The sequence below is a fragment of the Poecilia latipinna genome, unplaced genomic scaffold (genome assembly GCF_001443285.1).
Source record: "Poecilia latipinna isolate Pla-1442-1.1 unplaced genomic scaffold, P_latipinna-1.0 Scaffold2488, whole genome shotgun sequence".
Lineage (NCBI taxonomy): Eukaryota > Metazoa > Chordata > Actinopteri > Cyprinodontiformes > Poeciliidae > Poecilia > Poecilia latipinna.
Genome location: NW_015115104.1, coordinates 26969 through 39951, shown reverse-complemented (window position 1 = coordinate 39951; position 12983 = coordinate 26969). Strand labels below are relative to the sequence as shown.

The 12983-nt window shown below is 41.2% G+C and overlaps 2 protein-coding genes across 3 annotated transcripts in view; one reads left to right on the top strand and one right to left on the bottom strand.

The window, feature by feature from the left end:
• Positions 1-5763, bottom strand: part of LOC106938019 (uncharacterized) — a 9283-nt gene extending 3520 nt beyond the window's left edge. The window contains exons 1-2 of one of the 2 annotated variants that reach the window (XR_001422511.1): positions 5750-5763; positions 1528-5664 (exon numbers count right to left, since the gene is read on the bottom strand). Coding sequence is in view for 1 of the 2 variants with exons in the window: in XM_015019838.1 (XP_014875324.1) it covers positions 1646-3490 (1845 nt within the window). In the remaining variant the exon portion in view is untranslated. Of the gene's footprint in view, positions 1-1452; positions 5665-5749 lie in introns of those variants that run through there. The other variant, XM_015019838.1, reaches the window with a different exon arrangement.
• mmut (methylmalonyl CoA mutase) overlaps positions 1-12983 on the top strand; it is a 28459-nt gene that overhangs the window by 11099 nt on the left and 4377 nt on the right. The window contains exons 8-9 of the mRNA XM_015019837.1: positions 11387-11502; positions 12748-12863. Of these exons, the coding sequence (XP_014875323.1) occupies positions 11387-11502; positions 12748-12863 (232 nt within the window). The remainder of the gene's footprint in view (positions 1-11386; positions 11503-12747; positions 12864-12983) is intronic.

The following is a 12983-nucleotide window of genomic DNA, read 5'->3' as shown; positions in this document are numbered from 1 at the left end:
GTGGAAGCTCCTGCAGCTGCTCCTCCCCCCACCGTTGCAGCATTCCGTGTGCTTAGAATGATTTTATTATCTTTCGGTCTAACAAATAGGTTCTTTGCTTCTACGAATTTTTTTTGTCTTTAACCTTTTTAATTTGTTCTTTCCGGTCTATGGCTGCTTTTAACCATAATTTAGCACATCTCAGCTCATCCTCCTTTTTAGCCTTTATTATTCCCGTTTTTCTTTCTTCACTACTCTCCAAAATTCCAACAATTGTTTGTCATTGATCAATTTTTAGCTTCGAAAATTTTTATTTATTTAAATTTAGTCCAGGTTCGTTGACTCCTAGGGAGTCCTATGAACTGGAGATTTTTTCAGTAGGCCAGCAATTAAAAATACCTTGTTGTGGTATTCTCCACTTCAACTCTTTTGAGTGGGAGAATCTCGCCTTTGCATCCACAAGAGGTTTGCTGCTTACAACCCTACTGTTTTATATGAGGTAAAATACCGAGTGGTATTTTAAACCTCCAATCACTCTCACTTTCACACTTTTTGTCACGGAAATTAAGCGCCTGTCGTCGCCGGACTCTGCAGTCCGTTTAACACGGGTACTATCCAGGCCCCGCAGCCTAACAGGACAAGACCTCCAGCTTTGCAGCACGAAGCTCCGCTCACCTGTTTCAAGAAAATTTTGCACTAGGACTTTCGTTGTCCTACACGGATTTTGTGCATTAATTTTTTACCTGTTAGAGTCTAGAATTTACAGGGTTTTATGTACGCGCAATGACCCTCAGTCACTGGCCACTTTTAACCAAGAATCACTCACCCCTGTTGCCTTTCCTTGGAGTCTCGTCAACCTTCAGATCCCAGCAGGCAGGCAGAGTGCCAGCCCTTGAACAGGTTCTGAAAAGCTTCCACTAGGAAGCTTGCCGTGCACGGTCTCTACTGGTATCCGCCCCACCTGCCGGAATCCTTCCGGTATGTTGAGATCCGGCTCGAAGGACCAAATTATGTCAGAGTTGACACCTATTAAACACAGCACATAACACAGGAAAGACAAGAGAAAGTTAGATTCTTAATGCTCGGGTGGAGAACTGACAGAGATGTGCTTTCAGTTACAAATCTCCTACTGCTCTGAAGCACATTTGCCTGCCCCTCTCTTTAGGATCCCTAATCACAGAGAGCGCTGTAACTCTAAAGGGAGGGGGAAGACACTTCATCACACAGTCACAGCGCCAAGATTATCGCTAACTAACAACACAATCTATCTAACACTAGCTAATCCAGTTCCTCACCCAGGATCAAGCAGGACAAGTTGTACATCTTCACGGCGATGGTTTTATAGCTATCTAAGAGGTCAAAGCAGGGCGTTCTGTGAAGAGCTGTTGTCACTGCTCTTCTTCAGAGAGGCCCTCTGAGAAAGGAAATCAGAGTGATTAACAATACAGAAACATTTCTTAAAACATATGACTAAAACAAATAAGTAAGAATACATAAACTAAGAACATAATAAAGGTATAACAAATAGTTGATAATAATACAATTTACCCAACATTCCCCCCTGTTTATCAAATATTTGTTCCAAATCTCACATCCCTCCTAAAGCAGCCACTTCAAACGATTTTCAGCTGGGAGTTCATTTTTAGGAACGCAAATATTTTTACACTCAAGGGTTGTACTCAGACCAAGAAGCTAAGTCCAAATACGAGTCAGGGAGCACCTTCTCTGAGGATTCTGTGTCAGCTTCAGCATCTTTGAGCAACAAAGGATACATCTGTGCCATCTGGTCCTCCATGGGTGAGATTGCTGTGGTGATGAGACGGTTAAACAAAGAACGCAGACAAGGAATACAACAGCACCCACACAAGGTTAAAATGGCAGCAAAGACTGCCATCGACACTAAAGCAGAGGACACAAGGGTTCGGTACCTGCCAAACACATCCAACCATGGATCCCACATGGAAGTGTTTATTCCAGAGGCTTCCTTCATTTTGCCATTCAGGGTCCGGAGCCCCGTAATGGCCTTCGTCAAGCTCCCATCGGCAGCTGTGTTATTTGGCAGATATGTACAACATCTTTCTCCAAAGATAATGCACACCCCCCCTTTTTCAGCTAGCACCATGTCAAGAGCGATACGGTTTTGGAAAGCCATCAGTGAAGTAGCAGACAACTGCTCATGAACCGCCTCAAACCCGGTCTGTGTCCAGTTGCCTAGTCTCTGCACATTGTAGTGAATGTAGTTGATCCTGTCTACGTTTTTGTTTATAGTATACCACCAACGAATTGTAGATTCAAACCCTGCTGCAATTTGGTACTCATCAGGCACACCACGAGGGACTCCGATGGCATCGATGTATGTTGTGACATCAGTTCCCCACTTCAGCTCTCGTTTCTGCAAGTGATGCTGCTGCTGAGACAGAACATCGATTAGTTGTGTTGCAGAAATAGGATAAACAGAAACAGGTAACAACAAAGAAACTAGAGCACAAAGACCTGTCACCTTCCGGGGTAACCTATCAAAAAGTTTGTCATCGCCACACCACCACCAGACATCTGCACGAGAAACAGGGTTAAAGTCATTTTTTACAGAGAGAACGTCAGTGCACGTTATGCCAGCAGGATTCCCTAATTTTTTCCCGCTCCCTGTTATGTTGATGCATGTGAAATTACCCGGAGCTACTCTTTTAGAGAAGACAGGTTTTGTTCCATCAACTGCTGCAAGAGGAAATATTGAATCATAAATCCTACACGTGCTATTAGGATTAGTTTTACTCATCACTTCTAGTAGACATTGTTTGGTAATAGTTGCTGGTGTTATACGCAGTAAAGGCCTTGGTTCCATACACGCCACACAATCTTGCTTCGCTGTTTTAGCAGCCTGTTCTACCAGTAATAACCAGTTATTACTTAGTCCTGACACACCTGTGCTTACTTTGAACCAGTCGTCGACTGTTTCTACTTCCTTAACTTTTACCCCTTTTGTCCATGGAGAAGTAGTGCTTCCTCCACCTTCTTTAGTCTCTTCACAGAGATTTACTAAAAATTTTGGATCAGGTCCTGATGTATAAGCCCACAAGTAAAATCCCCAGCATGTTGCGTCAGAGTCTTTCTTCTTTATCGTAGGTGGAATAAGGGAATATGTGGTTGTGTTTATGCCTATCTGTATCCCATCATCTGTATGTGAAATACTAAATATTCGTTTTTGGTGCTGCGCGTACTCAGTAGTACCCCAGTCTTTTGTCCATTTATTTTCTTCGTCTGCCACTAGAGTGTCCCAGTTAGTGTTAAGAACGTCATTTGTCATATACCAAGTGTAATCCCTGTAATCTGCTGATGGTATGCTTGCCCAGGAGATTGAAACCACGACCACTGAATTTGGTGAGAAGCATACCTGGATACCTACTCTCATTCCATTAGCAGTGTTGCAAGGATATTTGTGATCAGTAACGCCATGCGTTTGTCTCAGATAGGAACATAAAATAAAAATAAAAATAACACTTTTGTTCGTCATTTCAGTAATTTGTAAGTTCGTTCGGCTCCTAAGGATGCTCCAGGGTTGTGGACAATCTTCACCAGTTTTGAGACGGTCAAACTATTCGGTTTGGCCCCCTTTGTACGCTGGCCTTTTTGCCCTGTAGGTCAATGAGCCTCCGGAACTTATTCTCTCCTTTTTTTTTTTTTTTTTTTTACTTTTGAGCTGAAATTACCTTTTTGCAATGTGACAGGTGAACCCAAGTTGACCTTTCTGCTATTTTTACAGCTGTGGGAGTAGTCAGCAGCACCTGGTATGGTCCGTCCCACTTTGGAGAATACCAGTGTTTCTTCTTTATGCTCCTTATCAGCACCCAATCTCCAGGCTCCACTAATAGATCTTCCTGCTGGGACACAGAAGGAGGATTCTCAGTTTCTTTTTGTCTCTGTTTTTCTAACATGGTTCTCATATAATCAGCTAAATTAGCTTCCTCATCCATTTCCCATTGATTTTTAAAATGCGGCAGTCTGTACGGCCTTCCAAACAATGTTTCAAAAGGTGTAAGCCCTGATGTACTTGTAATGTTAATGTATAATTTTACCAAATCTAAACATTGTGTCCAGGGCCTACTGGTTTCTTCAATACATTTTTTTAGTCTGTTTTTAATTGTAGCGTTCATCCTCTCCACTAACCCAGCACTCTGAGGATGGTAGCCACAGTGATTTTTTTTAGATCTATGTGAAACATAATTCCGATTTTCTTTATAATTTGATTTACAAAATGAGTGCCATTATCACTATATATTTTCTCAGGAATCCCATATCTAGGAATTAAGTCTTTGCAGAGCGCTTTTGCTACCGTTGAGGCATCCGGGCTTTTGGTTGGAAAAAGTTAAATCCACTTAGAGAAGGCATCAATTATCACCAAGCAATACATTTTCCCTTCACTTTTATTTAATTCTATAAAGTCCATGTGCATAACTTGGAATGGGTATTGTGGGTTTGGAAATTTTCCTCTACGCGGTCTTAGATTACCTTGAGAATTGTGTTTTGCGCAGATTAAACAAGTTCTACAAAAAGTTTTCGAATAAGAAATAAATCCATAAGTAGTATAATGTTGATGTACTTGTCCGACCATTCCCCCTGTCGAGACATGCGACACACCATGGCTCGATATTGCAGCCCATTTATATAGATTTTTTGGTAAAATAGGTTTATTTTCAGAGCTTTTATAGATATCATCAATTATTGTTGCTCCTTTCTTTATCCATAAGTCTTTTTCATTTTGTGGACTTGCCTGTTGCATTTCACGTAAAACTTTTGATCATAAGATTGAGTTTTCTTCTAGGTGCAACACTGTTACTTTTCCTGCCGCTGCTTGTTTTGCCATCTTATCAGCGAACGCATTCCCCAGGGACACTTTGTCTGTCCCCGCAGTGTGTGCCGCACATTTGCAGATTGCTAGTTGTTTAGGGAGTTGTACAGCTTCAAGTAATTCTTTTAACAATTCTGCATGTGTCACTGGCTTTCCTGTTGATGTTACCATACCTCTATGTTTCCAATATTGTGCAAAGGTATGAACAGTTGCAAAGGCATACTGACTGTCAGTATAAATCGTTACTGTTTTATCCTTCATAAGTTTACAAGCTGTGGTAAGTGCGATTAATTCTGCTGCTTGTGCCGAGTAATGTGAGGGGAGCTTTTCAGCTTTCAGCACAGTCTTATCAGTTACCACTGCATACCCAGTTTGAGTTTTTCCTAGTTCGTCTTTCTTTGAGGAACCATCTACAAAAAGTATTTCACCTTTCTCTAATGGTAAATCTTTTAGATCACTTCTACTTCTAGCTGTTTGTTCAGCTAGTTCCTGACAGTCATGTTTTGTGCCATCATCTGTGACAGGTAACAGTGTTGCAGGATTTAACACTGTGCACCTCTCAATGGTCAGATGAGGCTGAGACAACAGGGTGGACATACACAAGAGGTGTCTTGCAGGTGATAAAAAGGTCATATTTGTCTGTAACAATAGTGCTGATACCGCGCGTGGTACTTTTAGCATTAATGGATGGAATAGTACAATAGAAGTGCTAACTTCGACAGCCATGGAAGCAGCAATAACAGCCCTCACACAGTGAGGCAACGCACACGCCACACTATCTAGTTTAGAGGAGTAATATGCGACCGGTCTCATTTTATCACCATGTTGTTGTACCAGTACTGAGGTCATGAAATGGCCTTTGCAGTCCACCATCTGAACGAAAGGTTTTTGATAATTTGGTAAGGCTAGGGCAGAGGTTGACACAAGGGCCTGCTTTATTCTGCAAAATGCCTTCTGTCCATTTCAATGGAGAGGACATTTTGAGATCTTCATTGTACATTAATTTGTTTAAAGATGCCACAATTTCTGCATAATTAGGCACCCAACTTCTACAGTAATTGGTCAACCCTAAAAATGACATCATTTGTTTTTTTGTTTGTGGTTTTGGCGCTTGGAGAATTGCTGTTTTTTTATCCTCCATAATGGTACGCCCCTCCGCACCCAAATTATGACCCAGATATTTTACTTGTGTCTTGCATAGTTGTAGTTTATTTTTATTGACCTTATGACCCTCTTCAGATAAATGTTTTAGAAGCGCCAAAGTGTCTTGCAGACAGATTTCCCTGTCCGGAGACGCTAATAAAACATCATCAACATATAACAAGATTTGGCTCCCTCCTGGGGGTTGAAATGTTGACATGCTTGCACTCATAACTTGTGCAAAAATTGTAGGGCTTTCACAATAGCCTTGGGGCAATCTGGTATATGTGTACCTTTTTCCTTCAAAAGTAAAAGCAAACCAATATTGACTTTCTTTTTCTATTGGTATTGAGAAAAAGGCATTGCTGATGTCGACTACTGTGAATACTTTTGCATCTGGTCTAAGAGAATTCAACAATGTGTGTGGATCAGGAACACAAGGGGCCCTCTGAATCACCGCATTGTTTACTGCTTGTAAGTCTTGGACCATATGCCAACCAGTAGAAGGAGACTGTTTCTTTACCGGAAAGATAGGAGTTTTACATGGAGAATTTTTACACTCTACTATGACTCCTGCTTCAATAAGGTCTTTAATTACCGGTTTTATGCCTTCCTGTGCATCTTTCTTAATAGGATACTGTTTCACTCTTGGTCTAAACTCTGTTTTGGGCCTAATCTGCACAGGCAAAGCTCCTTTGACAAGGCCCACATCTGTAGGTCCTTTAGACCATAAATTCTGAGGAATGTCCCTGAGGAGGACTTCCTCTTCTTCTGATAACATCAGTTGTCAGTGTCGGCTGGGGTGTAAATGTTGCCCCTTTTGCACTGACACAGACCAGCTCAATGTTTTCCTGGTCAGCCCAGTAGACTGGCTGACTGCTAGATTTGTGGAAGTGGTTACCCAATCGGTAGCTGCGTTCCCTTCTTCCACAATTCTGCCTAAATGGCTCCACTGCACATCTTTTTGTTTGAAAAGAGGCAAATGGAGAGACCTCCACATTTTGTTTAATGGTTTCAGTTTGTCTGGGAGAGCAACAGCTGCCACCGCGTTGTGCTCTGTGTCTGTGTACAGATAGGTCACCCTTATCATGGCCGGGGTAACCTTTTCGATTGCGGCCTCATAATTCTTATCAGGCCCAGGAGTGTTTTTGACCCAAAGGGTGATATGTAGGTCCTCAGGAGACTTTTGATCCTGTGGAGCGGAGATTACTTTACGCCCCTCGTCCAGGAGTGCTTGCGCACTGTTGTGTGGAGGTTTATGTGGGATTTCCAACGAATAATAATAATATGGTTCTCCACATCCCTGGACTACAAAGAAATCTCCCCTTTTCATCTCCGACCGTCTTTTAACTGCAATGTGTCCCTCAGTGGTTGGAATCAAAGCTAATCCTAGCTGTAAGAGACCGTCTCTCCCTAGTAGATTTACTGGGCATTCTGGAAGCATCAAAATGGACATTTGGCAAGCCTGTCCTTGTGGATCTCTGAGCCATACTATAGCTCCGATTCGTTGGCTTGCGTCAGTTTCCCCCCAGCGGATCTTACTGTGACAGTTTCCCCACTCATCTTTACCCCTGGGATGTTTTCCCTACACGCTGTTCTACATGCACCAGTGTCACAAAGGAAAACTACAGGTTTACCATTTATGAAAAGAGTTACTTCTGGTCTAATACTGTCCATAGATAATAGGTCCTGCAGATTTAATTGGACTTCTGTATCTCCCAGTTTTCCTGATTCTAGTCATGCTGATTGATTTAATCCGGTTTTATTTGGACAATCTTTAGCGATATGCCCTTCTTGTCCACAACACCAGCATCCTGAATTGTTTTGTCGGTAGTATCCTCTTCCCCTTTTATTCTCTTTTCCTCTGTAATGCTGACCTCTGCCTCTGAACCCTCCTTTTCCTCTTTTTTCCTGATAGAACACTTGTTCCTCCTCCTGGAAAAAAGCCCCTGAAGCTTTTTTCTTTTCTTTTGTGACCTTCTCTGCATGAATAGCATGATTTATGTATTCATCTAGAGTCCCAGTCCCCAATCCTATGTAATGTTTAGTTACCCATGCCTTTATTCCTTCTTTTGACCCGCATGCAATGCGTTTTTCAGTTGTTGTCTATATGCGCTGTTTTCCTCCCCACTTTCCACTAACCCACTATGTATTTTAAATGCAGTTGTCATTCTTATTCTATAGTCCTCAAAAGATTCATCTTCCTTCTGTTTGACTCTGCTTATCTCAATGTAATTTGCTCTGCGTTGGTATCTCTGAACTGTCCTTGCTGCTAAGGCCTTCACTCTAGTTGTTAATTCCTCACAATTGTATGCAAGAGCTGCAGGAGGATTGCCCCGTACTGGGCTCCATTCTCCCCAATCATGATGCCAGTCGGAGCTTAAAGCAGTCATCCATATCTGTTGGACTTCCTGTCCATTCAGGTTATAGGATTGGCGCAGACCTTCCATTTCTTCAACAAAACGGTTCACATCCTCTTTAGGAGGTGTAATCCCTTCTAACGCCTTCTTAACATCCTCCAAGGTCCACGTTCTGTACACCAGAATTGTGGGATTTGCTCCATCTCCCCCTATATTAGGATTTGCTACTTCTATCATGGGATATAAGCCAGCTGTATATTGTTGATTATCTGTCCCTGTTGGATGTTGGAGGGAGGGGGGAGGAGGCTCTGGAGGAGCCGTCGCTCCCTGTACTAGGCTTTCTCCCCATGTTCTGGACCACTCATACTTTTCTCCTTTTGATCTAGTATTGGGTCCTTCGCTACGGTTTTCTTCATATTCTGGGGGTGAAGGCAACTCAGGGTATAATCTTTCAGACTGTTTTTTTCTCCTCAGTGTTGTTGCTCTTGCTCTCATCCCCTTTATCTACTGCTACTTCTTCACCTCCTCCCGCTACTGACTGCTGCACTGTCTGATATCTCCCCGGCCCAGTTTCATTATCTTCACTTCTATGGAACATCAGATTCTTTTCTACACTTTGCTCTGTTTTTCTCCTAGATTTTTTTTTTCCCTTCTTCTCTTTTTAAAGCTTCTTCTAACCAAAATTCTATATCATCATACCCTTCTGCGTGCATCTTTTTTGGATTTGACTTTGTTTTTTGCTTTGTTATCCCGTAGTAAAGTTAGTTTCTGTGAATTTAGTCGGCCGTCAAAGTTATAGGTAGTTATCCATTTATCTAAATGTTTTATTTTGCGCGGATCCTTGTTTTCAACATATTTCCAGTCATTTGTTTTTAGACTATCTGTTGGTTTATTTTTGCTGATCCCTTTCCCCATCTTTAATTAAAATTTGGTCCAGGTTCGTCCTATGAACTGGAGTTTGTTTCAGTAGGCCAGCAATTAAAAATACCTTGTTGTGGTATTCTCCACTTCAACTCTTTCGAGTGGGAGAATCTTGCCTTTGCATCCACAAGAGGTTTGCTGCTTACAACCCTACTGTTTTATATGAGGTAAAATACCGAGTGGTATTTTAAACCTCCAATCACTCTCACTTTCACACTTTTTGTCACGGAAATTAAGCGCCTGTCGTCGCCGGACTCTGCAGTCCGTTTAACACGGGTACTATCCAGGCCCCGCAGCCTAACAGGACAAGACCTCCAGCTTTGCAGCACGAAGCTCCGCTCACCTGTTTCAAGAAAATTTTGCACTAGGACTTTCGTTGTCCTACACGGATTTTGTGCATTAATTTTTTACCTGTTAGAGTCTAGAATTTACAGGGTTTTATGTACGCGCAATGACCCTCAGTCACTGGCCACTTTTAACCAAGAATCACTCACCCCTGTTGCCTTTCCTTGGAGTCTCGTCAACCTTCAGATCCCAGCAGGCAGGCAGAGTGCCAGCCCTTGAACAGGTTCTGAAAAGCTTCCACTAGGAAGCTTGCCGTGCACGGTCTTTACTGGCATCCAGCCAACCCGCCGGAAACCTTCCGGTATGTTGAGCTCCGGCTCGAAGGACCAAATTATGTCAGAGTTGACACCTATTAAACACAGCACATAACACAGGAAAGACAAGAGAAAGTTAGATTCTTAATACTCGCGAGGAGAACAGACAGAGATGTGCTTTCAGTTACAAATCTCCTGCTGCTCTGAAGCACATTTGCCTGCTCCTCTCTTTTTATTGTCTTTAGGATCCCTAATCACAGAGAGCGCTGTAACTCTAAAGGGAGGGGGAAACACTTCACACAGTCACAGCGCCAAGATTATCACTAACTAACAACACAATCTATCTCACACTAGCTTATCTAGTTCCTGACCCAGGATCAAACAGGACAAGTTGTGAATCTTCATAGCGATGGTTTTATAGCTATCTAAGAGGTCAAAGCAGGGCGTTCTGTGAAGAGCTGATGGCACTGCTCTTCTTCAGAGAGGCCCTCTGAGAAAGGAAATCCGAGTGATTAACAATACAGAAACATTTCTTAAAAGATATGACTCAACTAAATAAGTAAGAATACATAAACTAAGAACATAATAAAGGTATAACAAATAGTTGATAATAATACAATTTACCCAATTGTATACTTTATTATTAAAGTATAAATATTATACTTTATTAACCGTATAATAAAGTTGAAAAGTGATAGCAGTAATGTGGCATTTACCAAAACAAAGATGGAGAGCAGAATAGAAATATCAATTAGCATCCCTCTGTGGGGACATTCAATGAAAAACAAAGAGATATACATAGAAATAACCTGTAAGGGACTGTAAATTAAGGTCAAATATACATTACTTTGGGTTCGTTGGGAACAGCTATGATTATGGAGTCTAAGAGTCACTGGGAGGAAGGACCTACGATAAAACTAAGTTGGGGATTTAGGTTGTAATTGCTTCTTAAATTGTCAGTCGTCTTATAACTATTGCTGGAATGAATTCATAATACTCAATATCACAGTTACAATTGTTTCTGTTTGGAATTTAAGAAAAATATAGAATATAGAGTCTCTAATATTACTTTTTTGTATGTTTCTTGCTGCTGGATGTCCTCATTGAGGGGCTATTAAGGATATTTCTACTTTATTCTTTTGTATTGCTTAACATAGATAATTGTAGAATGTCGGAAATTTGCCTTGTAATTGGATATGAACATCCGTAACTTAAAACTGGCGACAGCAGAGCAGCACACCGATGTTTTGAGTTTGTGCAACATTTCATAAAAATGTTCTCCTGTTGTACTTTAATGCTCAGTTTAGATGTCAAGTAATAAATCATTTTGAATTAATTAGGGAGATGGAGCTTTTTTTTGTTTGTTTGTTTGAATACAACCAGCCAGAACAACAGGATGCAAATCACCAGCTTTATTATCAACGATGTAAGACGGTCTCCCTCCAGCTGGTCCAATCTAACACTGAACAGTGCATCTCACCCTGTTTTTGTTGAGGCTCCTGCACATGAACGCCTTTTGTATGTTTGTTTTCTTCCTTTAGGGTCAGAGGTGATTGTCGGTGTGAACAAGTACCGCCTGGAAAAAGAGGAGACCGTGGAGGTGCTCGCCATAGATAATACCATAGTACGTCAGAAGCAGATTGAGAAACTGAGAAAGGTTGGTACCGCAATTGACTTGAACGCACCGTGCGGCCGGGAAGATTACTCTGCTCAAAGAAAAGTGATGGAGGACCACAGGTTGAATTCATGTCATGTCTAAAAACAGTGAAGCATTTTAGTTCCAAAAAAAAAAAAAAACCCTTCTGCTGCAGTCATGTTATGGAAATGTTTCAAATGCATCATTTTACGTATAATACCAACAAGTTGGGACATTTTCTGTCCATCTTGTCTCATGTGAAACATGTCGAGGTTCATGTTGTTTTCTATGTCCAGGTTTTTGTCTTCAAAACTTTATTGTTTGTCTACTTCTGACAGCCTCCTTTCGGTTCTCTGATGATATCTTATATTTTTTAAGTTTTTCTTTTAGCATCCTACCGTCTGCTTTCAAGGTTAAGTTGGAAAGGACAGCCTGACTTGGCTATTTTTCAGCTGTTTGACGTCTTCCACCTTTAAGCTATTTCAGTACTATAAAAATGATATCAAATTCTTATGAGACCTTTTTAAATTCCTTACCAGACTCATGAAATCACTGTAATTATTATGGTGAGATCCCAAATAAATATTTGATGCTTAAACACCTCAAACGTAATTAAAATCGTTGATTAATTATGTTTACTAATCTTGCATACCAGATGTAAAACGTGTGTGCAAAATCAGATATTTTTAGTTGGAATAAATGTGAGGATGTTCTAATTCATTTCTTACCTAAAATTGCATAAGTTGAATTTCCATTTTCCAGAAAAAATTCAAAGGTTTTTTATTCTTAGTTTATTTGACTAGAGTTTTTAGGCATTGCTACAATAACATTAAATATATGTACCCAGATATGAGAAAACAGCGTTGTGTAGGGTGACCCTCATCCACTGGGAGAAAATTATCTTTTTTTCTCATTCCCTGTTAAAATCGTGTCTTTTTAAGGGATTTGGAGGGGGAAAAAAGGACCCTTCTTTGCCAAATATGAAGAGTCTGTGCTCCGAGCTCCGTGCTTGAAACAGATGAGTTTTGAACTCGGCACATAAACTGTTTGCCCTGCAGAAATATTTAATTTATGTCCTAAACTTTGATACTCATTTCCGCCAACATCAAAGCAAAAATAGACCAAAACTAATGTTCTACTGTGCACACAATTTAAAAGTATGAATTTGAAGAAAGCCACAGAGTGTGGTGGCTTTCTTTCAGGTTCTTTCTTTGTCTGTAGCTTCCCGGTTTATTTCATTCTTACCAGCTTACGACTTTATTTTAGGTGAAAGAAAGTCGTGATCCCGAGGTAGCGAAGAAGTGCCTGGCAGCTATTGAAGAGTGTTCCCGAACCAGGGAGGGCAACCTTCTCGCCCTGGCAGTGGAGGCAGCCCGGGCCAGGTCAGAACCGCTCGACCAGAACAAACTTTGTTAATGTTGGAAGGAACGCTTAGTGCATCCAGAGCACTTTCATTCGTCTTGGTGTAGAATTTTTGCCACCTGCATAATTTCAGCAAATGT